The 27,848-nt window shown below is 39.4% G+C and overlaps 1 protein-coding gene across 2 annotated transcripts in view; it reads left to right on the top strand.

Annotated features, from left to right (window-relative positions):
- Positions 1 to 27,848, top strand: part of MGAT5B (alpha-1,6-mannosylglycoprotein 6-beta-N-acetylglucosaminyltransferase B) — a 247,542-nt gene that overhangs the window by 196,849 nt on the left and 22,845 nt on the right. The window contains exons 11-15 of one of the 2 annotated variants that reach the window (XM_070934596.1): positions 2,318 to 2,448; positions 4,650 to 4,655; positions 11,083 to 11,238; positions 13,639 to 13,785; positions 14,360 to 14,476. In XM_070934596.1, the coding sequence (XP_070790697.1) occupies positions 2,318 to 2,448; positions 4,650 to 4,655; positions 11,083 to 11,238; positions 13,639 to 13,785; positions 14,360 to 14,476 (557 nt within the window). The remainder of the gene's footprint in view (positions 1 to 2,317; positions 2,449 to 4,649; positions 4,656 to 11,082; positions 11,239 to 13,638; positions 13,786 to 14,359; positions 14,477 to 27,848) is intronic. The other variant, XM_070934597.1, reaches the window with a different exon arrangement.

Genomic DNA, 27,848 nt, shown 5'->3' with positions numbered 1-27,848 from the left:
GAAGAAAGTCTGGTTGCGTTTTGAAAAAGCACCTTTGGGACAGACTGTATATATGTTCACACAAACGATATATATATGACTGGTCTGGGACACAAGCACACAAAATGTATAAATGGCTGGGATCGCATTCTGTATAAATGACTTGAATTCAGGAGAAAGAACTGTTCCTAATTGCACACAAACCAAGTTGTGAGCATGCATATAGACATACTCAAGGTTGGACTCAGCAGCCTATAGCTCTCCAGATGTCAATGGACTGCAGCTTCTATGTTCCTTACTATTGAGCATGCTTGTTGGAGCAGATAGAAATCTAACATTTGTAAGTCCATGTGAGATTTTGGCAGATAGTTTACAAAATGCGCTGGGAATTAAATATACTCTATCATTCTTCCCTTTCTCCAAAGCTAGTACTATTACACTTTCTTTTATTCCCCTTTTATTTTCTCCTAATAAATATGAGTTGTTCATGAAAATCTGATGAATCATTGATCCAGGAACAGAATCAATAGCAGATAATTCTTGGTTTTAAGAAATCACCATTAATTATTTGATCATGTTGTTATTTTGGATGAAACTTTACTCATGGAACCAGAAGTTAAATTGATCTTATAAACTGCAAACGATAGCAGTTTGTTGAATTAATCCTGCAACACGTTTCAGTTCTAAAATAATTCAATTACCCAAACATTTGAATTGTGGAAAAATACAACTTTAGCATTAATACAAGTCATCAAGCGTGCCCAAATCATCAAAGCTTTGAAAACTTTCCAAACAATAATAAGAATTAGTATGGCCAGCCAAGTTTATAATCACATTTTTAAACAGTTATACCAAGTGCAAATTATGAGCCAAAATAAAATGTTATATAAAAGTAACATTTCTTTCAGGACTGATCTTTTGTTTTTAAAAATTGCCCATCCTTCTTCAGACAGCTCATTCAATTATTGTAGCTATTGCATTTTGTTTAATGAAAAAAAAAAAGTGGATATTCTATTACAGAATTAAAAGTATCTGATAAGAAAGGTGTGAAATATATCAGTAGATTCATTTTTAAAATAAGGGTATTTGATTTCTAAACTAACAAAGCACCTCTCATGTGGCTAACCAGAGGATTGGTAGTATAGAATGGAATGGATCAGCCAAGAACAGAGTTGTCAAACTCAAGGCCTGGGGGCCAGATCTGGGCCACGGAGTGGTTAGATCTGTCCCACGTGGCCACCCTGGAAACAATGAAGGACCGGCCTGTGGTGCCTCTGCCAGCAAAAACAGAGCTCCATTTTAGCTGGCAAAGGGTTGTAGGAGGATGTTGCAGCTAAAAACAGAGCTCCGGAGCCCATTTTTGCTGGCAGAGTGCTCGGGCCACCACAGGGCCCCCCGACACGAATGATGTTGAGCTGGTCATGCCCACCCTGTCCATGCCCACCCCAGCCCCCCAAGGTCAAAAACAACCCTGATACGGCCATCAATGAAATTGAATTTGACATCCCTGACGCAGAACTAAGGAAAAATTTCTTGACAGTGAGAATAATCAACCAGTGTAATGGCTTGCCTTCAGAAGTTGTGGGTGCTCCATCACAGGAGGATTTTAAGAGGAGACTGGACATCAATTTGTCTGAAATGGCATAAGTTCTCCTGCTTGAGCAGGGGGTTGGACTAGAAGACCTCCAAGGCTCCTTCCAACTCTTGATGATGATATTTATGATCCCATATTTCAGGGTATGATACATAAAATTAGCAAAAAAGTGTAGAAACTCTAGGGCAGGGGTGTCCAACTTTGGCAACTTTAAGATTCGGCAACTCCCAGAATTCTCCAGCCAGGACTATGGCTGGTTGAAGTCCACAGGTCTTAAAGTTGCCACGATTGAATATCCTTGACCTAGGGTAAGCACAAAATTCAATGTAGCCTCTGCAAAGTACATACTCTTCCAATGAAATGGAATGCTATTTCATTGGAGGTGGGATAGATTCAGTAGTGGGTTTCAAATTTTTTTACTACCGGTTCTGTGGGTGTGGCTTGGTGGGCGTAGCAGGGGAAGGATACTGTAAAATCTCCATTCCCACCCCACTCCAGGGTAGGTTACTGCAAAATCCCCATTTCCTCCCGATCAGCTGGGACTTGGGAGGCAGAGACTAGATGAGGGCATGGCCAGTCAGAATTTTTACTACCAGTTCTCCGAACTACTCAAAATTTCTGCTACCGGTTCTCCAGAACTGGTCAGAACCTGCTGAAACCCATCTCTGGATAGATTGTATTATTCAGGAGAGAGAAATGAAGATTTCCATTGTTACAGTAACATATTATGTTATTCCTCCACAGCTCATACACCAGATAATTCTTTTATGGGGTTTGTATCAGAAGAGCTCAATGTGACTGAGAAGCAGTTTATTAAATCCAACAAGGCCAACAATATGGCGGTTGTCTATGGGAAGGAAGCCAACATTTGGAAGGTGGGTTGCATACACAAGCATTTCATCCCAACCATATAAATAATGAAACTCACTCATCCCTCAGCACTGTTCGAAATGCCTTTTATGCAGGGGTGGATTCTAAAAATTTTTACTACTGGTTCTGTGTGCGTGGGTTATTTTGTGGGCGTGGCTTGGTGGGGGGGTAATGTGACTGTGTGGGCTTGGCCAACTTTTGTTTTTTTTTACTTTTAAAAGCCTTTTTTCTACAACCTTAAGAGGTTGCTGAAAAAAATGCTTTGAAAAGCCTCTGCCGATCAGGCAACTCAACTGGGATCGTCAAAGGCTTTTCAAAGCATTTTTTTTTACCACCTCTTCAGCTGAAGAGGTTGCAGAAAACAATGCTTTGAAAAGCCTCTGACATTCCCAGCTGAGCCGTGGGATCATCAGAGGCTTTTTTTTCCCCGCCTTTTAAAAGCATTTTTTTGGCTGAAGAGGTTATAGAAAAAATGCTTTTAAAAGTAAAAAAAAAAAAGCCTCTGATGAGGTGGGCGGGGTAAGCGAGTGGCGACCGGGCCGGGGACTGGTTCGGGGGTGTGGCCAGCTAATGTTATTACTGGTTCTTGGCACTACTACAAATTTTTACTACCGGTTCTTGCGAACCGCTGTGAACCGGGAGCAACCCACCACTGCTTTTATGTCTGTGGGGTACATTTTATATATAAGCTCAACGATCTTGTGAAATAAAGAATGTATCCTTTACCTCCTCAAATTGGGATTCAACCTACAGAGTGAATTCACACACTTTTCCCAGCCTGATCCAGCTTCCACAGGCAAAGAAATAGCAGGATCAAAATTGGGTCTGAGTTTTGTGCCTGATTTTATCTATCCAAACCTTGAGGGGCTGTTGCTAAACCAAGTTTAAAAACACCCTTGGAATTAATGAGTAAGAGTGATATATTTATTTCCTGCTCAACCCTACACCATTGAAATCATTTGTTTAATTGAGGGTGGGAACTGAGAGAACCACATAAACCTGTGTGTCATTTTAAGTGTTGCAGTCCTGCAGAGTTTGGGAACCTCTTTCTAGAGAATCCCATCTTCAGACATCACATCTTGCATGCTAATTCTGCCCAATTATGGATGCAGAATCCACAAGTCTCTTTTTTTCATACCAAACCTAGTTGCATAGTCTCATAGTTGTTGAGTTCTTTGAATTTTATATTTAGCCTGGGAAAACCATAACTATTAGATTGATTTTGTGACGGTCCAGACCTTAATCTTTGTTTATCTTAATTTTTTATTCTTTGCACTACTTAATGTTAATAATGGCCCCGGGGACATTTATGAATGTCATAGGAAAGCAAGCTGCAGTTTTAAGCTATGGTGACATTCAATGAGAATTTTGCCCAGGAGAAGAAAAACTGACATTCAGGACAGCCCTGAATTGACTGTTAAAAAGCTGTACCTGGGGTTAATTTCATGTGAAGTTTCAATAGAAGTACTATTTGGACAGGATTATGAATCTGCAACCCAAAGATTTTCCCAGAATCCTTCAATGAACTACTGTACGGGGGATCCGCTCCTTCAAAAACCTGGTTGTGCAGTATGGGGTGGATGGTAGAACTGAGAGAAAGAAGTCATGATTGGTCTGACTTCAGGATGCAAAGCTCATATCTTGAGGATACAGATTGGCAATCAAAGCTTGCTTGCTTGCCTGATTTGTTTATGACATCAAATTATTTCAATTTTCCTATAAGAAGACAAGTCACACAGGTCAATTGACCATAGCAAATATTTTCCAGCATTAATGCTATAAACTAAGAACAGATACTGAGCTAATCACAACCTTTAAGAGTTCTATGTTCCATGTTTGATCATTCAAGCCGACCTCTTTAAACATAAGTCATCTAAAACATTCATGGCATTGGTTCTGTTTTTTTTTTTTTTTAAATTTGGAGAATATTTTTTCCAGGGGAAGAGTGGTGACAGCTATGTTGCTGGCCTTTTCCAGAATGAAGAAGAATTTCTATGGGTTGACTATAAATTCAGCTTGTTTGGTGACCACCAGGCTGGGGGAAGTTGGATTTGATGAATGACTGTTCTGATCCACCAAAGCTCTTTACATGGTCATATAACTTGTATTTCACCATCTTGGAGCATTTTAGTTTGTTGTCTTTTATACACAGGAAGTCAATCTTGCCTCTTCTTGCTTCTCTCTATGTGCCAACATGGATTTCCAGTTACAGGTACAGTAAGTTACAAATCATTTTAAACTATATATATATGTTTAATGTATTATAGCAGAACAAATAATGCTTTGATGCTTTTAATATGTAGATTATATGCATTTAAATAACTTTTTCAAAATGGAGTTTAATAGGAATTATTGCAAAGTAAGATTTTAGATGATTCTTTAAAGTGACATTCATCTTGCTTTTTTAAGCAAGACAAATCATTTTGTTCTGATTGCTTTGGTACAAATGGCATTTGCTCAACACATATACATTCTTTATAAAGGACACGGACATGGCAAGTTCTCTTTTTCTTCATGTTGCTTCCTCTCATTTGCTGCTGGTGTCTACTTTGCATATCTATGAAAAGGGTTATCTTCCCTCCTGTGACTACTGTTCCATTTTTTGGAGAAAACAATTATTTCTTCCCTAGGCAAAATCAAAGAGTGCATAGTGAATTTTTAAGAGAAGGGTTTTGTTTTTTTTATCCATACACACTCTGGCAGAGACATTTTCTCCCTGAAAATCAGGCCCCTCCACAATTGGAGAAATCAGTTATGCCTCGGTCTGCAATTGCTCCTTACTGAAAACTCTAGGCAGCAAAAAGCTCTATTAAGAAGCAGTGAAGAGCATCATCCACAAAGAAAAACTGCGGACTCCTTTGGAGAAAGTTCTTTCTTTTCTCCATAGCCATATTTATGACTCCAACCAAATATGCAACTCCTATTTTTACTGTTCTGTTCATTTCCATGCATATCTAACATGAAACAAATAAAACAACTTACTATAAATACATATTGGCTATCAAATGGTCTCCCTTTGTTGATATGTAGGAATAAATATGTGACTCATATAATTTATATATGAGGGGTCCCTGGTGCTCTCTGAGCTTGCTTGTTTTCTTGCAGACATTTCATTACTCTAACAAGGTAGCATCATCATCATCATCATCATCATCATATATAAATTATATCAGAGGTGATTGTCGCATACCATAACAACCGGTTTGCCCAGCACTGGAAATGTGAGTGTGCGCCATCCATGCATGCATGTGACATCAGAAAACACAGCAATTTGCTCACATGCACCGTCCATGCGTGTGTGCAGCACCAAAAAACATGGCAATTCACTCGTGTGCGCCTTCCACACATGTGTGCGACATCAAAAACACAGCGATATAGGATGGGATTGCACCTGGGTGGGTGGCCGGGCCCACCCGCAGGTCGCAACTACTGGTTTGCCCAAACCAGTCCAAACCAGAAGCAGCCCACCACTGAATTATATATATTCTTCTGCACAATTGTGTTCAGGCATCCCGCTGTAGAATCAGACATCATCAAACATCCACCAGTGGTGGGTTGCCCGCCGGTAGTAAAACCGGCGGAAGGCTCTGACCACTGACCCTGACGTCATCAAAACGCTTCTTTGATTATTTCGCAGATTATTGCGAAAATGAGAGTTATAAGAATATTATGCTAAGGGTCAGTATTTTGAGGAGGGAGTAAGGGAATGGTAAAATATTATGTAATTAGTTATGAATTAGCTTAATGTTGTGAAGAAGTCACAGGGGGGGGATGGGTGGTGAGGGGGGGTTAGGGAAGAGGGGGGGAAAGGGGGAAAAACTTGTATTTGAAAACTTTTTCAATTAAAAAAAAAACGCTTCTGTGCTTGCGCAGAAGAGCGCACATGCGGCCCCGTTGCAAACCGGTAGTAAAGGTAAGTAGAACCCACCCCTGACATCCACCTGTAGAATCTATGCTAAAACATTTCTGTGCCTCCACTATAAGGTCCAGTGGCAGGCCTGGGGTCTGTTTCATGGCCAGAAATACTAGGGGTAGAATTTTAAATCAGGAATAACCCATTGTTGAAATTTTGGGGAATCTGAGGAAAAAGTTGCCTGAGGCAAGGCAATAATACACAATGAAAGGAAGCACATCACACACATGGGCAGAACAGCATTATGATACTGAGAAAAGACACAGCTGAATGAAAGAAGTACCAACACATTTGTGTCTCTGCATACTCAAAAACACTTTTTGAAACAACATCTATTCTAAGGTATCTTGCACAGCTGGGAGGGACCCAGGGGGCAAGGAGTGGCAAGCCCTGCCCTGCAGTGACATCATTCTGCAAGCCCCTCCCTTTTGCCTCCATCTTGATGAAGCTGCAGGATGGAGCCTGCAATGATACCACCACGGAGTCTGAGTTGCTATAAAAGTAAATCTTATTCCTTGTTTGGCAGGTGGCTTCTTTTCTGCTAGTCCTTACTAATTATCAGCCAAAAGAAGACCAGTAGAAACTTGATGGTACTGGCCTAATTTTTGACAGGAAGGAATAATAAAGCTGCCTCCCCACACTTTTTTCTCCTTTTCTTTTTTTCAATTATTTGCTTGGACGTAAAAAGAAAATCTGGGAATTAAATTGTTAATTGGCTTTGCTGGCTCGCTGGCTCTGATGCAAATGCCTCTCAACTCTTTTCAGAGTTTATACGTCCATTTTTGAAACTGGGTAGGAAAAGGTAGGCAGCCCGGTAGCCTCATTTCTTTTCCCAATTTGAATCTTTACAGGCTCCAAGGAAGCTAAAGTGTTAATGGAATCCAGAAATAAATATCTGGGTTCCCCAAAACATTTCACAACTGCTAGTATGCTTAGCTCTAGTTGCACTCTGTAGCCTATTCACTTGGATTCACTGTTTCCCAAAAGCTGAAAAATGGTAGTCTTCAACTTACAACCATTTGTTTATTGACTGTTCAAGGTTACAATGGCACTGAAAAAAGTGACTTATGACTATTTTTCACATTTATGACCATTGCAGCATCTCCATGGTCATGTGATCAACATTCTGATGCTGGGCAACTGGTTCATATTTGTGACAGTTGCAGTAACCCGGGGTCATCTGATCACTTTTTGAGACCTTCTGATAAGAAAAATCAATGGGGAATCCAGATTCGGTCAACAACCATGCATTGCAACCTTGCAGTGATTCATTTAACAACTGTGGCAAGAAAGGTCGTAAAATGCAGCAAAACTCACTTAACAAATGTTTCACTTAGCAACAGAAATGTGGGGCTCAATTGCGATCATAAGTTGAAGACTACCTGTATATGATGCTGTGTACTCTGCTCAGCATCATATACAGGAATTAGGAATTAGATGAATGCTGATATTTGAACGCCCACTACTAATCTCTTGAAGTGGGAACAATTGAGCACAATCTCTACCACATGGCTGTTGCGGATTCTATAAATTTATTTTTTATTTTATTTTATTTGTATTTCGTCAAGCATGTATTTTATGACAGATACAAGTGTAAACATAATTATAAACACATGAAATGGATACGAATAAAAGGAAACTTTAGGACAGGGATGGTAGTCACGCTGGTGTGCTTAAGCACAGCCCTTAAAGACCTCTTAGGAATGGGATGAGGTCTACAGTGGACAGTCTAAGTTAAAGTTTTGGGGGTTTGGGGAAGAAACAACAGAGTCAGGTAGTGCATTCTAGGCATTGACAACTCTGTTACTGAAGTCGTATTTTCAGCAGTCTAGTTTGGATCGGTTTACCATGAGTTTGTATCTATTGTGTGCTCTTGTATTGTTTTGGTTGAAGCTGAAGTATTCATTGGCCGGTAGGACATTGTAGCAGATGATTTTACGTACTATGCTTCAGTCAGACCGAAGATGGTGAAGTTCTAAGTTGTCTAATTGATCAGCAATACTGGGAAATTCCTTCCTTTATGAACGTTAAGTAGGAGAATTTGTGTAAAGTTGAGGGGCTGACAAGCTTCAGATCCACCATATTGAATGTTGACACCTTTGCTCTTTCCTCAGAATAATTGGTTCTTTTAAGGCTGAGGTAGATGGGGAGTTGAAGAAAGGAAAGGGAAATGAAAAGAGTACTGTTCAGAGTACTATTTGGTGCTGACCACAGCTGAATTCAAAGGAGAATGTGCTTTTTTGAGTAGAATTTATGCTGGCACAGAAAAGAGATCCATGCTTGGGAATATTGTGCAACATATATTGATTTGCAAGCGTATGCATTAGATAGAGCGTTAATGAAGTCCTTACCGGCTTTGTACAATTATTTAAAGATAGCATCAAATGAGCTCCAAATTAATCAACCTAATGCATGTTGGATCTCCAAAAGGAAAATTGCCAGGTCGTGGCAGCAAGAGGCCACTTTTCTTCTTTTTTTAATCTTTTTAAATATGTCTATTTTCTTCCTGCAATAAAGCAATTAAACAAGATAGAAGGAACTACATTTTCTACCTGCACTCAAGAAGGTGTTCAAGAGGCTCTCACCTTCTAACATATAAATGGTTCACCCTGTTTTTCTCTTTAGCTTTGCACTGAATGTGCTATTTGCTAAAAGTACGCTTTGAATGTTTCCAAATAGAACGGTTTATCAAGGCTTTTAATTGCTATTTTTAATACCTCTGATTTACCCTTTTTTTTAAATTGTGAAGGCTTTTCAGTAACCCATGGATAAATAAATACATACACTGATCAAAGACAATCATTCTCTAACAGGATGGGAGTTGCAGAAGAATTAGAATGAGAGAGAAAAAGCAAAAGAGAGAGAGAGAGATCATACAGCACAGGAAGCCCCTCTCATTAAGAATTAATTTGTGTGTTTATTTTTGGGGCTTGTACACAGACACACAAACATTTTAAACCAAAAAAAAAAAAAAAAACCCAGTAGTGGAATTCAATTTTTTTTTACTACTGGTTTTGTGGGCGTGGCTTGGTGGGCGTGGTATGGTTTGGTGGGCATGGCTTTCTGGGCGTGGCAGGGGAAGAATACTGCAAAAATTCCATTCCCACCCCACTCCAGGGGAAGGATACTGCAAAATCCCCATTCCCTCCCCACTCCTGGGGGAAGGATATTGCAAAAACTCCATTCCCACCCCACTCTGGGGCCAGCCAGAGATGGCATTTGCCAGTTCTCCGAACTACTCAAAATTCCGCTACCAGTTCTCCAGAACCTGTCAGAACCTGCTGAATAGCATCCTTGAAAAAACCCCATCCAAACTCTACTAAAGCAATATTTTACTAATATCAACTAATAAATGCCAGAAACAAAATATCCATAGCAAGTTTTCAAGTACTTAGAATTCTTGGCTAGGTGTTTAGTTTAATTTATCAAGGCTAAGCTTTAGTGTTAAAAGGGAAATCTGGGGTGAAGATTCACCCTTTGGGGACAAATGTAAGCTACACAGATCCCTTGTTAATCTAAAGTTAATCTAAAAAGCAGTTTTTATAGACACCAAGAGTGTATTTCTTTTAAGTGTTATGTTTACATTGACATTAACTCTAAATATTAGCTAAGGCCAGTTGCACTGCTTAGTGGAATGAGTGAACTTCCACTCAGAAATGAAGGTTTGATTCTCAGGTAATGAAATTTTCATCTATTTTAGGATCTACTCATTAAAACGTAAACTTTGGTTTTTGATATGGTATATATCAAAATGGTATGTATGTATGTGTATGTATGTATGTATGTATGTATGTACATACATACATACATACATATACATACATACATACAGTATAAAGATAAATCAACTATGCTCATTAAAAAAAGATCTTACAGAAGGACAAATATTCATTGCCTTATAACATTCCTTCTATGATAGGCTAGTATTTTTATCTCACATTCACAGAGGGGTCTCTCTCTAAACAGACAGCTTATAGCTGTGGTTTTGAAGAAACAGCATTCTCAAATCACAGCTTATTATTTTATTCCTGCCCTAGTGGATCCACAAATGTGATTTGGAATGCATTTTATTTGCCCAATTCTATGTTTCTTCAGCAGAAGACTAACAGTTGAATAAAATCTATGTAAGTTTAATAAAATTTGAGGGTTACAGAATCCTTATTCTCAAATTTAGTTGGCAGTAGACTACTGAAAATGTATTTTCCATTGGCTCTTCTTTTAGCTATTCATATTAGATTTGATAGAAAAGATATTATATTGTACTCCCAAAGGAGAAAAAAATATATCAAAATTTGTCTATGTATATAGTACATTTCTAAGCTGCCTGACTCTCGAGTTGTCTCTGGTGGCATTCTTGCCTTTGATTTAATTAGGGCTGAGTGTGTGAGATGCATTGTATTGCATCTTTCCATATGAAATTCCAAGAAATGTGTCATAAAGAACCCCCATGGGACTTTGTCATGCTAGGAAAGAGAGGGAGGTTATCTAAGCAGCAAAATATTTGTCTAGATCTGACTGGATTGAGATAGTATGTAAACGCCATAAATATCATAAAGGAAGAGCAACAGTACCTCTACTGTTCCTCCTCTCACAAGTTCAAAAAAGCTATCCAAAGAAACTCTAAAGACTGTTGAGGAAGAAACATAGAGAGTAAAATGTTCAAGATTTCAGGCTGATCTTAACTGGCCCTGACTAGCATCTTTCCTTTCCTTTCTTTTCTTCCCAGGGTAAAGAGAAGTTTCTAGCCATCCTTAACAAGTATATGGAGATCCATGGCACTGTTTATTATGAAACCCAGCGCCCACCAGAGGTTCCAGCTTTTGTGAAAAATCATGGTCTTTTGCCCCAGCATGATTTTCAGCAGCTGCTGAGAAAAGCCAAGGTATTGGCCAGATAATTCTGTTCCCTAGCTGAGGAATGTGTGGCTGCTAAAGGAAGGAATAGCACTTAGCACTTAGACTTATATACCGCTTTATAGTGCTTTACAGCCCTCTCTAAGAGGTTTACAGAGTCAGCATATTGCCCCCAACAATCTGGGTCCTCATTTTACCCACCTTGGAAGGATGGAAGTCTAAGTTAACCTTGAGCCTGGTGAGATTTGAACTGCCAAATTGCAGGCAACCGGCAGACAGCAGAAGTAGCCTGCACTCTAACCACTGTGCCAGTATATAAGTCTATATCTTAGACTTATATACTGCTTCACAGTGCTTTCACAGCCCTCTCTACACCGTTTACAGAGTCAGCATGTTGCCCACAACAATCTGGGTCCTCATTTTACTGACCTTGGAAGGATGGAAGGCTTTTAAAGAGTAACAGATTAACAGTTGGAAAGGATCTTGGAGGTCTTCTAGTCTAACCCCCTGCTCAGGCAGGAAACTCTATACCATTTCAGACAAATGGCTATCCGATCTCTTCTTAAAAAATTCCAATGATGGAGCACCCACAGCTTCTGAAGGCAAGCCATTCCACTGGTTATTTGTTAAATTAGCTAGTTTGTTTAGTTCGTTCCCTTTTGGCAGAAAAAACTTTGCTTCCTGCAATTGCATGAACACAGAAACAAATAATGGGAATGTATTCATACCTACAAAAAGCCTTGGGAAAGAGGACTAGATGGCCTTGCGTTGCAGGATTGCAGAGCTGAAAAACAGTGGAAACATCAGGGGAGTAGTATTAAAAACATCAGTGAAGAGAATGTCCTTTGGCAAGATGCTTAATTTGCTAGTAGGGATCAGGCACTTGATAGCCTGTGTCTTTGCTCTAAACCAATGTTTCCCAATCCTGGGAATTTTAAAATGTGTGATCTTCAACTCCCAGAATTTTCCAGCCAGCCATGGAGATTGAGAAATATTGCTCTAAATTATAGTCCAACTATGAAGGTTGGAGAAATGAGAACATAGTTTAAGAAGGGAGATATCTTTCAGGAACCATGGAAAACTTGAGCCTTGATAGTACAGTGGTTTAGTGCACCCTGTTATTAACACAGCTGCCTGCAATTTCTGCTGGTTCGAATCTCTCCAAGGCTCAAGGTTGACTCAGCCTTCCATCCTTTCTAAGGTAGGTGAAATGAGGACCCAGTTTGTGGGGGCAATAAGCTGACTTTGTATAAAATATACAAAAGAATGAAGGCTATTGCTTAACGCATTGTAAGCCGCCCTGAGTCTCCGGAGAAGGGCGGCATATAAATCAAATTAAAAAAAAAAAAAAACTATGGCACAGATATACAGTAGTTTGCATTCCAGGAATTAAATCTGTCTGCTAGAACTATTTGTTAAGAACTTTATCAGTAGGTGACCAGATTGCTTTATGGAAGATGGCAGAATTCAAATTTCATTATCCAGCTTGTTTTAGCCATCATTTGGTTTTCCATGATACTCCAGAATAAAGCTAAACAGAATCACTCAGGACAAATTAAACAGAACTTTGGAACATTTATTTTTCAGGAAGGAAAGGTAGAATACACATCAGTCATAAGACATTACACACCATTTCTCTCCCAAAGTTGGATCATGTAACACTTCGTACTTATGAAAGTGTGTGGGAGATCACACTCTTAGATGTAGTTCCAAACACTTCGCTTCTCCAAGGGTCAAACACAGGGTCTAACTCTTAATAACTCAAAATACATGTTCTTACTGCAGCATATAGTACACTTTTTTTCCCCACGAGTACAACCTTTTGAAATTGTATGTGTGGAATCTGAGACCGCAAGGGTGAATGAAGCCCCATTTAATTGTATAGGGCTTCTCAATGCAGGGATTAAAGAAATGAAAAACACGAGAAGGACTAGAAAAGAAAATATAAAGAAACCAAATTCCGAACTTGCTCTTCTCAATTTCACACTGTTCACCATTTCTCTGCCTAAATTAAATTACAAGATAACATTTACAAGTATCATTTGACATCTGGCTTATTGAAGAAAATTAAACTTCAATAGCTAATTATTAATATGTGCAATTATTAGTACAGGGTAATTGACATACGCAGTGATAGGAAAAACATCCTGTGGCTTATTCTACAATTAAAAAAAAAGGAAGACTGATCAGCCAATAGGAAACATGTCAATGAAAGGTTCAAGCAAAGGCTTCATGGAACATTCATTCCCACTTGTAGTAAAACAGCCATAAGTTCCATTCTGCTGAAACAGTCAAAACTGTTTTACAAGTGTGCTGTACACCAATTTCTCTTCCCCTGGCCGAGGCAAGGAACTGAAGGAGAAAATAAATATATTTGAATAGCCTACATCTCCCAAAGGTTGCTAAATGCCTGGATTTGCTTTCCACAGCTCTTCATTGGCTTTGGTTTTCCTTATGAAGGCCCTGCCCCTTTGGAAGCAATAGCTAATGGATGTGTTTTTCTGCAAGCTCGTTTCAATCCACCCCACAGTTCACTCAACCATGAATTCTTCCGAGGGAAGCCAACATCAAGGGAGGTTAGTTTGCTTTCTGATGTTACGACCAAGCTTGTTTTGTCTGTTTGCTTTTTTCATAACATACTGCATTTTGATTTCTGAACTGATGAGCCTGAACTGTCTTGTTGACTTGGATATCTGATGCAGAAAGGGGTAATTTGTATCCAGACTAAATGTGTCAATACATTTGAGACACAGCCTGCTCTAAAGGCCGGGATAAAGAAGTTCAATCACCAATTACTTAAATGGGTTATTGTGACAACAATTTATTTTAAAGAAACTACCACCCCCTAGTTTTATACAAACAGCAGAAGAATTATGTTCCAGAAATCAGTAGGAAACATTCTTATAATGTTTGTATAAATGTTCGTGGAGATTTATTTTTTGCTGAATTCACTGATGCAGAATGAGGAGTAAGAATTAGTTCAGAGTCAGGAAAAGAAGCAGTCAGGAAAACCAAAATGAACCCATTCCCACCCTTATCTCTTAACTGGCTCTTCTGACTCTAACGCTTTGCCATATTTTCAGAAATGTTTCCCATCCCAGAGTGCCATATGGGAAATGCTAAGTAATTCATTTCTCGTGTACATTTTAGGTATCCTCTCAGCATCCCTATGCAGAAGATTTCATTGGAAAACCTCATGTGTGGACAGTGGATTATAATAATTCAGAGGAGTTTGAATCGGCCATCAAAGCAATTATGAGTACTAAGGTAATTGTTGATAGACTGCACTAGTACAGGTGGTCCTTGGTTGCTCAACAACCATTTAAAGTTATGATAGACTCAGAAAATTTAGAACCTGTCCTCGAATTTATAATTACCACACAAACACACACACAAACACACACAAAGCACTGTATGGTCACATGGTCACAGTTCAAGCTCTTGGTGACTGGCTTGCATATTGACCAGTTGCAGCACTTCATAGTCATGCACAATGACCACAATTTGTGACTTTTTTTTTTTTTTGCTATTTTCCTCTTTCTGTCAATATCAAAAGTGGAAATTTTGCAATTTTGACTTATACCAAAGTTGAGTCTTAAGAAATCTAGCTGTCCTGTTGTGATGATGCTGTGTTATTATAACAATATGGTGCCCACACAGGGTGCTGCCTGAGACAGTGTGACTGTGCCTCTGCTCCATTTCCCACAGCATGGTCTGATGATGGTTGTTAAAAGGAGGCTATCATGCTGCCAAAACACATGGCTTTTTGTATCAAATTTTACAAAGGGGTAAAAGGGCAAAACAAATATCCAGGTGCATCTTTGGAGAACACCCATCTTTTCCTTCCTAGTTTAGTTTGAATGCAGTTGCTTAAGATTGGGTGTGGAGCTATTTCTTCCTTGTTATAATGGTTTCTGAGACTCCAGTGTGTCCATCTGGCTCGTAAACAACAAAATATCTTCACTATAGTAAAGATAAAATTGATGGGAGATGAGTGAAACAGTCAAAGCCACAAAGATATCTCAAAGCCACCAGTGTTTTACCCCCTTCCAAGATCTAATCAACCCAAGTCCTTGTATTAATATCTACTAGTATACATAGTGGATTCAAAATCTGGGAGAATTGCAAGAACCTGCTACACAATATAGACTCCATCCATCAGAAGCCAATAAAGTAGGCCGTGCATAATTCGTTTTAGTCTGTTTAGCTTCAGGTCAGTGATACTCCTAAAGCCAGATTTAGGCTGTCACTCCACTAGTGATTTCACACGTCCAAATGTGCATATCTTTTTTTATCAGTTCAGCATCTGGTTTCTCTATGTTTCTCATTCCATGCATTCAGTATGAATGTCTTAGATCCTATAGCAATACATTTGGACAGATATTCCTCTCTCTGTCTTTTATTCCATTTCTCTCTCTCTCTCTCTCTCTCTCTCTCTCTCTCTCTCTCTCTCTCTCTGTGTGTGTGTGTGTGTGTGTGTGTGTGTGTGTGTGTGTGTGTGCCATCAAGTCAGTATTGACTCCAGGTAACACTGGTACGGTCTTTCAGAAGTGGTTTGCCATTGCTTCCTTCCTAGGGCTGAGACAGAGTGACTGGCCCAGGTTCAGTCCAGTGCCTTAACCATTACATCAAACTGATTCTCTTTATTCCATTAATGGGATAGAAAACTTGGCCCCCATTTCCTCTTTCTTATGCAGATTTGTAGGACAACCCAGTAACCCCAGTTTCCTAACACTTTGCAATAATTATAACAAAGCAAGAGGCAGCCTACAGCCCTTGAATGTTATTCTGCCTTGTATTTTATATACCATTTTGAGTTGGAAGTACAGTATGCAGCAAGCACAATGTAAGCTTTATCATGGGTTTAAAACTATTAAAAACATGACTTTCCAATCTCTTCCAAACCAAAAAATCCTGAAATGTGCCTCTATGGATAATTGCCCATTATAATCTTCAGCCTTCCCCCAGTTTTAAAAGATTGCCCAGTCCTGCAGTTAAAACTTCCCTTGCAGTTCCATCTAATTTGCAAATAGCTTCTTCCCACTCATAATTCTTCGGCTACCTTACCACCACTGTGCATCCCAGTCTCCATATCTTAGTGGCTGATGTTATTTTTCATCATTAACAACAAGCAGTCACAGACTTCAGCACATTAATATATTCATTGGCAGCTTCTGGGCATTCCCTCCCCCCTCCCCAACTCTAGGAAGCATACTTTTCCTCAAATGTGACTGTGACAAAAACAAACAACGGTCGTTCTTTCAATTAATGATTATTAGTATTAGCCATATTAAACTAATCAACAATAAGAGAAAATGTGTCAAGTACTCGCTTCCCAATACGAGTATTTCACATGCTAGTAAAATTACTGGGAAAAATGAAAAAGGCAACTTCTGAAAAATGTGGGTCCTGCTGTGTGGTGCAGTTTTTTCCTTCAGAATTTCAACATATATCTGTCAGCTCCCTACTAGCAGAAGCCTTTCAACTTGTCTAGATCATTAATTTTCCTGGGGTGGGAGGGGTGGGAATAGGCTGATCTCCATTTTGCTTTCAACTTGCTTCAGGGGATAGAAACTAGTCCCTGTTGTTCCAAAAGACGATACACTGCAAAACGTTGCTTCTTTTTAATACCTGGTTCTGAAGATCAGCAGGAGCCCAGAAATTCAACTCACCTGAGATGCTATTAAAGAGAATGTTTTAGGGACTAGTGTGAGAGCTTTCATATATTATAGCAAAAGTGGCTTGTTTCCAAGTGCACATGTGCCAGGAAGTACAATAATTGCTAATCCCATATTCCTGGTAAAAGTTCCTATTAGGCCTGTGCAAATCAGCTCTGAATACATTCAGATCGAATATTAGGGATTCAAAGGGCTTATGATTAAATCATATCTGAAAAGCCAGTTTGATTCAAATTATGTCAGGATTACATAGGCAATAAATGAGGAGGCATCTGAATATCTGAAGCTGCTTCCTTGCTTATTTGGTGGAATGGGAATAAGATAGTAGCAATGGGAGACTCAGTAGAGAATCTTCACTCTCCATGTTCCATCCAGATTACCTTCAAGATGTTACCAGAAGAGATTTTAAAAATATTTCCCCTGCACCCATGGGTGTCCCAGGGGAGCAATGATTAAATGTGAACTGCATCATGATGATGGAAACTCTACCCCTTTTGTACTTGTATGTTGAGTTCTGAAGCAGGTATATAATGAACAGAGTTGTGCCTCTTTTAAGGCAGAGACAACAGGAATGAGAAAATTTCCTGCAAAAAAAAACCTGAATAAAAACCATGTTGAACCAATGCAGAAAATGTCCCACTCCAACTAAGAAATAAAATATTTTTAAAAAACAATAGAAAAGAAGTTATGTTCTCCTCCACCCACTTTTTGAGTATGCTGGGCCTGCATGATAATGGAGGTTACCCAGTAACTAGCCCATAAGTGGACTAGTACATACATAATACATAAGCTTTGCTTCTTCTGATCATTGAGTTCCAGGCTAGCAATAGCACTTAGACTTATATGCCGCCTTACAGGCTTTACAGCCCTCTCTAAGCGGTTTACAGAGTCAGCATATTGCCCCCAACAATCTGGGTCCTCATTTTACCCACCTCGGAAGGATGGAAGACTGAGTCAACTTTGAGCCGGTCAGGATCGAACTACTAGCTGTGGGCAGAGTTTGCCTGTAATAGTGCATTCTAACCACTGTACCACATGGCTCTAATAAACCAACCATGATGGCACACCTGGTTGGTCTATTATTTCCTGTCCCAGAAAAAACCTTCTCCACACCGCCTTTGCACACTGGCAAAGTTGTACTTTTCTGAGCAGACATATTGTGGCTTGTTGGCAATAATCTGTGTAAATTAGCAAAGGCACCAGAAACATCTTGACTCATTGGAATACAATGCCTCAGAGACAGACCAGTCAGAGAAGAAGTGGTAATCATAGGCTTGCCAACCCACTATTCTTTTTTTAAAAAAACCATAGAATATGGGGGCCAATGCCCTAAATGTTAGTTTGGTCCTATCTCATTCATTTTCAAGAGGCATCTGACTCATTTATGCAGACTTTCAAAGCAAACTTTGAGTGCTCAGGCCTGAGTCCATATTTAGAGTGCTGTGAGCTGAGCTAAGCTCCTTAGTTGTTTGTTGGAAGGGGAATAACAGTCCATTAAGACGCAAAGCTTAGTGAAGAAGGTAAGAAAGTGGACTAAGCCCAAAGGGATGTTAATTTTACACTTCTTGACAGACAGGTAGTTGAGAGAGCTGGCAGATCAATGTCAGACTGACACAACCAGAGAGAGCAACATGCACACCCAGCATTCTCCATATATATGGAAATGAAGTTGCAACATCAGGCAATATATGTAACAAGCCTGGAAACAGCAGAAAAGTCGTTCCCTCTGAGAAACTCTACACAAGTCTACTTCAGTATGCAGCCTTGATTTCCAGATCTGCTTCGTGGGCTGACAAAACTGCATCTTTGCTTGAAGGAAGTCTTCAAAATGTTACCGTGCTTTTATTTTGTGTAGATCTTACATCCAGGCTTGTAGCAACAGGACTTGGTGGCAGCTCAAATTGTGTGTCCATTTTATGACATTAGGATTATGTGTTAAGAAGATTGTTCCACAGTAAATCTATTAGTCTTTCAAATATTTAAATCTCTTTGTTATTTTTATGCAGTAGAAAGATTTTTTTTCCAAATAGCTACTGGTTATATTTGAACTCTGCGTTTTGCATTCCGAGTGTTAGATTAATATATACTACATGTAATTCCTAGCCTGTGGGGTGCTATGTTGACTACAAGATAATCTTTAGATTAGAGATCTTAGATTGCACATAATTTTATGAGCATATTTGAAGTTGAAGTTGAGCTTTAGCTATGTTTGCGGCACATTGGTCAAAATGTGCCAAATTTGATGCTACCCTTATAGGTAGCAGAGAGTGATGCATGTAACATAGGTATGACTAAAGCTGGTAACGCTTTTTTATTACCCTGTTTCCTCCAAAATAAGACATCCCCTGATAATAAGCCCAATCGGGCTTTTGAGCACATGGCAATAAGGCCAAGCATTTATTTCAGGGTTTAAAAAAAATATAAGATAGGGTCTTATTTTCAGGGAAACACTGTATTTACAAAGAGTTTTATGATTAAAACCATGATGGGAAGTGTAGCTTAATATCTATGAGCTCTCAGAGAATAGTCATGACATATGGAAGATTGAAACCTGGAATATAAAATATACTATCTTATTAAAAACATATGACTAGCTTGATTGATCAAAACCATGATGGAAGACTGTGACTTGGAATTGAAGTGGAGTAAATAGTAATGAGCTTGAATCAACAAATTAAAGTGAAAGAAAGAAAAATAGATACATACTTTTGTCTATGAAACAGAGAGAAAAAGAAAATATATATCAGAGTTGAATGAAGGTATTCTACTCTTGTGGCATTGATAAATGCATGCATGAAAGTGAAGTATACATTTCATTACAAATGAAGGTGATAAAACATTCATCGGAAAGTCTTTGTGTGTATGCATGAAAGTAAAAATCCATTGTTTAGTAAAAAAAAAAATTGCATGTTAACACTTCAAGGAATAATGAAAAGGGAAGAACCAAAGAAGAATTTTGAGAAAATAGTGCAACAGTATGAATATCTGCAATCGAGACAATGGGGATTTTATGTTTAGTGACACAAATGAATGGTGGGAATGGCATAAGAGAGTACAGAGTGTAGAAAACGTGGAGCCCCAAATGAGATTGGTGACTATTTGGTCAATAATTGGCAAAGAAAGGTCTGTTTCAGGGTCTGAGTAAGTTTAGACCTACTCATCAGTAAATGAGTAAATATAAATGAGTGAAATGTAAAATTTGTTACTACCAGTTCTGTGGGCGTGGCTTGGTGGGGGTGGGGATTAATGTGACTGGGTGAGTGTGGCCAACTTTTTTTTTTTACTTTTAAAAAAGTAAAAGTTTTCGAACCACCCGCCACCATCGCTACCGGATCGGACTATCTGGTCCGAACCAGGAGCATTTCACCCCTCATACATACACATCAGTGGTGGGTTTAGCTTACCTTTGCTACCGGTTTGTTCGCGTGCGCACACTCGCTTTGGATTGAAATGAAGACTTTGAAATGTAATTGTGTGTGATGGACCAAGGGAATGAAAATTTTCAGGTTATGCATTAATTGTGAAAAGGTAAAATATATGAATCAATCTTGGTATAATGCTTAGTAAAGATGGGAGACTGGATGGAGAAATTTTGAGATGTGGAAATGCTGATAGAACAGTACTTGGTATTGTTGGTCTCCTGCGATATTGAAAGAAGTGTGAATGGCTGTGTATAATGCTATGCTTCTGTCTACTTTGTTATATGGAAGTGAAAATTGACTATGTCAGGAAAAACAAAAGTAAGCTGAATGGGGTGGGTATGGGTTTCTTAAGAAATATATATGGTGAAACAAGAACAGAGGGAGCCAAAAATAAAGGAACAATGAATCGATGTGAATTGAATACAGAAGTGCGTGATCCATATGAAAGAAGCACATTGAGGCAATGACGGAGAGAATGGATGAGTATCAAATCATAAAACATACACACATACAAAGTATGTATATAGTGTGTGTGTGTGTGTGTGTGTGTGTGTGTGTGTGTGCGTGCGTGTACCTCGTCAAAACGTCACCAAGATACTCTCAATCTTACACAGGAAAAGACCCGAATACACCAAAACTTGCATACCTCTACCCGTGAAAATCTATGAATATGTGTGTGTTTGTGTGTGTGTGTGTGTGTACAGTTAATATTTCGGGTTTCTTCCATGTAATTGTGAACATATCCCTAAAAGGGTAGAAGCGACGTTTCGACAGAATCTCATCTGCCATCATCAGGCTTATGTGAGGGGTTTATGAGAGGCTTATGTGAGGGCAAAAGACCCCTCACATAAGCCTGATGATGGCAGATGAGATATATATAATAATTTATATTTCGCTGATAAAGAAATAAAGGGAGATTAGTATAGATCTATTTCAAGCTATTTAGCTCTCATCAGCTAGCCATACCCTTACTTGGATTCAAACTTAGGCTGCCTGCATGTTAGGCAGTTGTATTAATCTCTGAGTGACAAGTTCTCCTCCCTTCATCAGCTTGAGCCAGGGGAGAGATTGAGTGTTTTTCTATCGAGACACCTGGTCTACCCCAGCATACAGTATATACATACATACACATACTGTATACATATACATATATGTATGAGAGAGCATGTAGATATGTGTGAGCCAGAAAAAAAGTAGAGCTGTGCAGTTTTACAACATGAGACTATTTTCCTAAAAATTGGTGACTGCACACTGTCTGAAACATTTCCTCCCTGCTCTTTTCCATGTGTGTGCCACTCTAATAATTAAATCAATATTAACTGTGACACAGATGGTTCATTGTAAGAGCCCCACAGGCTGAATATTTATTTGAGCATCCTTTTCTTTGCATTCCATCATATGCCAAAATTGTTTTCCCTCTCTGCTGGAAAACAAAGGCAAGGATGGCACTAATGTTCAAAAGCCAAATGTGTTTGACATCAGCAGCTGAACGTTCTCTGCTAATAGTATTTTGAGAGGTGCACCTTGGAGAAACAGCAGGTAAGACTGAAAACTCCCTTGAGCTGAACCTTGACCTTTAGCAGCTACCAGCATGTCCATGTGGCTTTCTTGGCAACAATGCAGACATGGTTTACCACTGCCTTTCTCCAGGATGTTTCTTGACCCCAGTCTAGCCTACAATCTGTGATTTCCTAAATGTCTTCCATCTCAGTGCTAAGGCACTTCGCTTTTTCTTTTTTCTTGAGTGCAAGTCTGCTAAAAGCAAAGCCAATACAAAAATAACTGCACCACATCATTGGCCCAAAAGAGCTGTCCTGGCCCCCATCATAGAAGACTAGTGAGAATGAGAAGTTCTAAAACAAGAAAGTCCTCAAGGATATCTGTACCAATGGTGCACAGCTTTCATAGAAATGACAGCCATGAACAGACACTGAATGGTATGTGGAAGGTTGCACACTATAAAGGGTGGGGGGCAGGATCAGGAGTTAGAATGTTGATGGTTCAGTGACTTATGATTTAGCACAGGAGTCTGCAACCTGTGGCTCTAGAGCCGCATGTGGCTCTTTCATCCCTCTGCTGCGGCTCCCTGTCACTCAAAATATATGTCACAACTGCCAATGTGTGACACTCGCTGGCACATGATTTATTGAGCTTTCAACCCCCAGTAGACCAACCATGGATGAATCCAAGAAAAGAAAAGTTTCAGAAGAAAACAGAACATTTAATTCAACTACATATGCTAGTTTTGTGGCCGCTCAAGAAATAGTCAGGCACGGGAAGGGTTTTGTGGCTCCCAGTGTTTTCTTTTCTGTGGGAAACGGGTCCAAATGGCTCTTTGAGTGTTGAAGGTGCAGGCCCTTGACTTAGCAGGAAGAAAGACAAGGATGCTACACAGTGAAATGGTACAGAAAGGCAGCAGTGGCAGGGTGGAATTAAGAAAAGAGGAGGAGTGGAGACTCAAGCAAGTGGATTAGTGCTACTGAAATTCAGTGGCAGAATCGGGGGGGATTTGAGGAACTGTACCTGAACCCCAGAATGGCCACAACTATGCCCAGACCAACAAAAATGCAAAGAATTGTTACAGCTTAATTCAATATTATACTTTTTTTTTTTAAAAAAAAAAATTGATTTATATGCCGCCCTTCTCCGGAGACTCAGGGCGGTTTACAATGCCTTAAGCAATAGCCTTCATACTTTTTTATATTTATACAAAGTCAGCTTATTGCCCCCACAAACTGGGTCCTCATTTAACCTACCTTAGAAAGGATGGAAGGCTGAGTCAACCTTGAGCCTGGTAAGATTCGAACCTGCAGAAATTGCAGGCAGCTGTGTTAATTACAGGGTGCATTAAACCACTGTACTACCAAGGCTCTTCACTTTAATATTAGGAAAGTAATACTTCCCCAAGGCTGTGATGGAAACTCACAGAAAGAAGATTGTGAGATTAATGCTAGCTAACTATGTTATATCTTTGGCTAAAATAAAGTTTCCTAGGGCAATTCCCAAAATAACTTCCCCAAACAAGTGGCCTGGGGCCTTGAGGGGCCAATGAGCAGATACTAGCCTATTTGTAAGAGAGAGAAAAACCATGGTAGTTTTAAATAGACATTACAATTGTATCATTATATATAAAGAGAGACAGTTTGGTCTAATGGTTAAAGCATCAGACTAGATACCAGAAGACTGTGAGTTCTAGTCCCACTTTAGGCATGAAAGCTGATTGGGTGACCATGAGACAGTCCTGGCTCTTTCTTAGCCAATGATGGCAGACTCAGGGGACAAGCTGATAGGTCAATTCCTTTCGCAATTAATGGATCATCACTCAGTTGATTAAAAAAAGAGAGCAAACCCTCCATTTGGAGAAAGTGCTAGGAAGAAAAGAAAGAAAAGAAAAAAATACAATTGTATTTAATTCACATTATTCAGAAATTCCAGTCATTCTCAGAATCTCAGGAATAGAACAAATAAACTGAGAATATCACCTTTCATAGCAATCCTCAGAAGTAAGCCTTAGAAAGTTTAATGGCGCTTGTCTTAGACAAATGCATATATTGTTGCATACTAAGATACTCAATCTCTCTGCCCTGGAATTTGTTTTTAATTTGTTTTCATAAGAAGCCAAACACTCGAGAAATCCAGCAGCACAATCCTAATAATGCCTTTAAAATAAGTTGATTTTTTAGCCATCAATTCAAAAAAAATAAATGGGGCCAGGAAAAAGAAATAGAAGGGTCAGAGGAGGGCAAAAATTAAACTAGATGTGGACATAGTGATACAGTTCACATGATTATTCTCTGTGTATTTAACAATTCTTTACTTCAGTCACATTCAAAATTACAGTTCAGTACTACTTTTTGGATATCACCTTGATGTCTAAAGGTGTATCTATAGCTCTGAGGTTTCAGGTTGTGTATTCTTGCCTTAAATATATGGTGTTTTTTCCCTTCGGATTTCTTTCAATGTGGACTGGAAAAATCACACTCACACATTTATTTACCTCCTACAATCTCTTTTGAATCATTGGAAAAGAGTAGGGGAAACATAAAATATATGCTTTAGTGATCTGCCTTGAAATAATTTAAAAATCTGTTTATGGAACCCATGAAAAAAAATATGGCACAAGTTTTTCTACGTACAGAGTGGTACAACTCTTTAGTTTGTAACAAAACACATGTGAACTTCTTCCTTGGGCTCCTTAGCAAAATGGGGTCCTGTATGGTGCCCTGTGTGCTACTGTTGTGACCAAGGCCCAAGTAGTGAGTACCAAACAAAATTCAGTCTTCAACAAACTTATTTTATTAGAACAGCTGAGAATTAATTCATTCTCAGCTTAGTCCAAAACAAAATTCTTAATAACCAGTCCGTTGGCCTTATAATCAACCTTTGATGTCTTTGGCAACCTGTCAAAGGCATTTCTTGGCAAATCTCCCACAAAGAGACGCTGACAAGAAGCATGGGAATCAACGTTGCTTTTCTACATAGAACCCAACAGCTCGTTGCTGCTCTTTTAAGCCTTATGGGAGTGGCCAATCATCTTCTGGCTTTACTCCCGAGTTGCCCTTTTTTCTTCAACTGCTCTTGCCTTCTGGCAGCTCTTCGTATGTGTGCACTAGGAACAGGCACCTCCTGTTCCTCTGCCTCTCTGCTGTCAGCCTCTGGAGACTCCAGAGTCCGTGCATCACTCCCAGATGGCCCTGGCCCCATCTCTGTCCAGACCTTCCCCTGACTCCAGGACTGGCCCATGATCCTCCCCATCCTCCTCACTGTCCGACTCCACTGCCAGAGGCTGCTACTCTTGTACTTTCTTGGTGTAAACTTGACAGTGGTTCTCTCTTTTAAAGCCATCCTGGGCAGCAGCCAAAATGGGGTTCAGTGAGGCCCAAGTGTACCAGGGCACAAGAGGGCTCTAATTCTTCTCCTACAGAGAAAAAAAAAACACAACTCTGCCCTGTGCTAGCTTTTGAATGTGTGTATTTGCTTGTGCTATCAAAGCTAAGTTATTGTTCCCTGAGATAATTACACTAGGGGCTTGTCATATTTCACATGACACATAATATTCATAGCGGGAGGAGAGGAGACTGAAGGGCAGTTGTACGACACCCTGAGAGCAAGTGAGACAAAAAGACAAATTACAATCCTCTGAGAAAGGTGATCTCAGAGGTATTGTCTGAGAGATGAATTGCAGCTGTTACAGAGGGGTTAAAGGTGACCGTACAGATGGGACAGCTTTCCTTTGAGGTCCTTTACTTGAACTTGAACTTCTACATTAAAAACAAAGATTCCTGCATAAGCAATTTAATGCGGCCAATATTCTGGTGTAGTGAAGGGAGAAGGCTTTGTTATATTAAAGTCAAAATGAAAGGAATATAATAGAAAATTATAGATTTCAGGTTATGCTTGGGAAAGCAGCATATTAAGCATCACTGCGAAAATAGTTAGCTGCTGCATAGTTAGACAATTGCATTATTTTCTATTTATTTGGCTGGTAAATTTGGGTTGGGCCTGCCTTCCTGCCTTCCTTCCTTCCTTCCTTCCTTCCTTCCTTCCTTCCTTCCTTCCTTCCTTCCTTCCTTCCTCTCCCCCACTATTTTGTTTCAAGTTAATTCATTATTCTTTTCGGGGCTGTGATTCCTGTGGAGAAATTCTATTTTGATACAGTATGTGTTTCTAGATCTCGGGGTTTTCAGAGAATGTATTTACTGGGGTATATTAGTACAGTTGCTATAAGTACAATGCCCAGGAGACCTTCAGAAATAAATAAACGAATTGACTAGCACGTAGGAGGGAAGGTAAGGAAGATCTGCTTCCTAGATCTGGCTGAGGAGAATTTATTGCACTGCAAGCCTATATTTACTTAAAAAAAAAAAAAAGCCCTTCTGGATTCAGTAATTTTCCGCCAAACAGTGTTTGCAAACCTGGCAACTTTAAGATATGTGGATTTCAACTCCCAGAGTCCCATATTTGGACTTCAATTCCCATGCTGACTGTGGAATTCTGGGAGTTGAAGTCCACACATCTTAAAGTTGTCAAGTTTGAAAAATGCTGCTCTAAAGTAAGTTAAGAATAGAATAGAATAGAATAGAATAGAATAGAATAGAATAGAATAGAATAGAATAGAATAGAATAGAATAGAATAGAATAGAATAACAGAGTTGGAAGGGATCTTGGAGGTCTTCTAGTCTAACCCCCTGCTTAGGCAGGAAATCCTACACCACTTCAGACAAATGGTTATCCAACATCTTCTTAAAAACTTCCAGTGTTGGAGCATTCACAACTTCTGGAGGCAAGTTGTTCCACTTATTAATTGTTCTAACTGTCAGGAAATTTCTTCTGACAACCTGAGATAGCCTGAGTTGGGTTTTTTTCAGCCATGCTTTTGCTACTATCCAATCTTTATCTGTGATCTAAAGGAAATGATCCATTTGGTGAAAAGAAGCTTCTTGTTATGCAATGTGAAGGGCTATCTCATACAATGGAATTACTGGTATGTTCTGCTGTGGCTGTGCTATTATCTATTTTATTATCAGTATTTTTGAAGAATGTTGCTCCCAGTTTCTACAATGCTCCTCTTCAGGCTACCTGTTGTCTTATTATACCACAGGTTGAATGGGCTCTTTTTATGATGAAAAGGAATACCTCCATTCCATAACTTTGCTGAATTAGGGGCTATATTAATAAATGAAATCAAAACATAATAGCAGTAGCAATAGCAATAGCACTTAGACTTATATACTGCTTTATAGGGCTTTACAGCCCTCTCTAAGCGGTTTACAGAGTCAGCTTATTGCCCCCAACAATCTGGGTCCTCATTTTACCGACCTCAGAAGGATGGAAGGCTGAGTCAACCTTCAGCCTGGTGGGATTCGATCTGCCAAACTGCTGGCAGCCGGTGATCAGCAGAAGTAGCCTGCAGTACTGCACTCTAACCACTGTGCTACCGCGGCTCTTCTTGAAGGATTCAATAATCCTTGAAATGAGCTGTTTTGTTAACTGTTTTCACTTTTCCACATAGTCATCACAATTCACTTTGTACCAATGATGGACAAGCTTGTCCCAAAGATGCTTTTCAAAAGGCAACTGGACTTTTTTTGGGGGGGTTTCTTTGAAACATTTTGTTTCTCATCCAATAAGGTCTGAAGATCTGAAGAAGCTTTTTGGATGAGAAGCGAAACATTTTCAAGGAAAAACCAGGAAAGTCCAGTTGACTTTTGAAAAGCACAACCATGACGTGGTTTTGGGACAACCATGACGTGGATGAATGAGAATGTCCACAGACAATGGACAAGCTTCTTAAAGCTTCTTAAAGTTGTCATGAAAGAATGCTACGTTTTGTCTCTTCAGTTAGGTCCTGACAATCCCTTCCTTCTCTTCACATGAGTTAAAAAGATGCCCCCAAATGTATTCCTTCAATTTTGGGAAAAGATGGAAGTCATATGAGCAGCAAGTCTGGACAGTGTGGTGGAAAGTGTGGTCCAACTTCATAATTGTCTCTTGGATGTCTTGTAAAGCCAAGTGGATTACTTCTTGTCCTTCTGAATT

Source organism: Pituophis catenifer, unplaced genomic scaffold (genome assembly GCF_029215685.1).
Source record: "Pituophis catenifer annectens isolate HBS135680 unplaced genomic scaffold, rPitCat1.0.hap2 SCAF_2, whole genome shotgun sequence".
In the NCBI taxonomy this organism is placed as follows: domain Eukaryota; kingdom Metazoa; phylum Chordata; class Lepidosauria; order Squamata; family Colubridae; genus Pituophis; species Pituophis catenifer.
The sequence above is the reverse complement of the archived record's forward strand: the minus strand, read 5'-3'. Positions and strand labels throughout refer to the sequence as shown.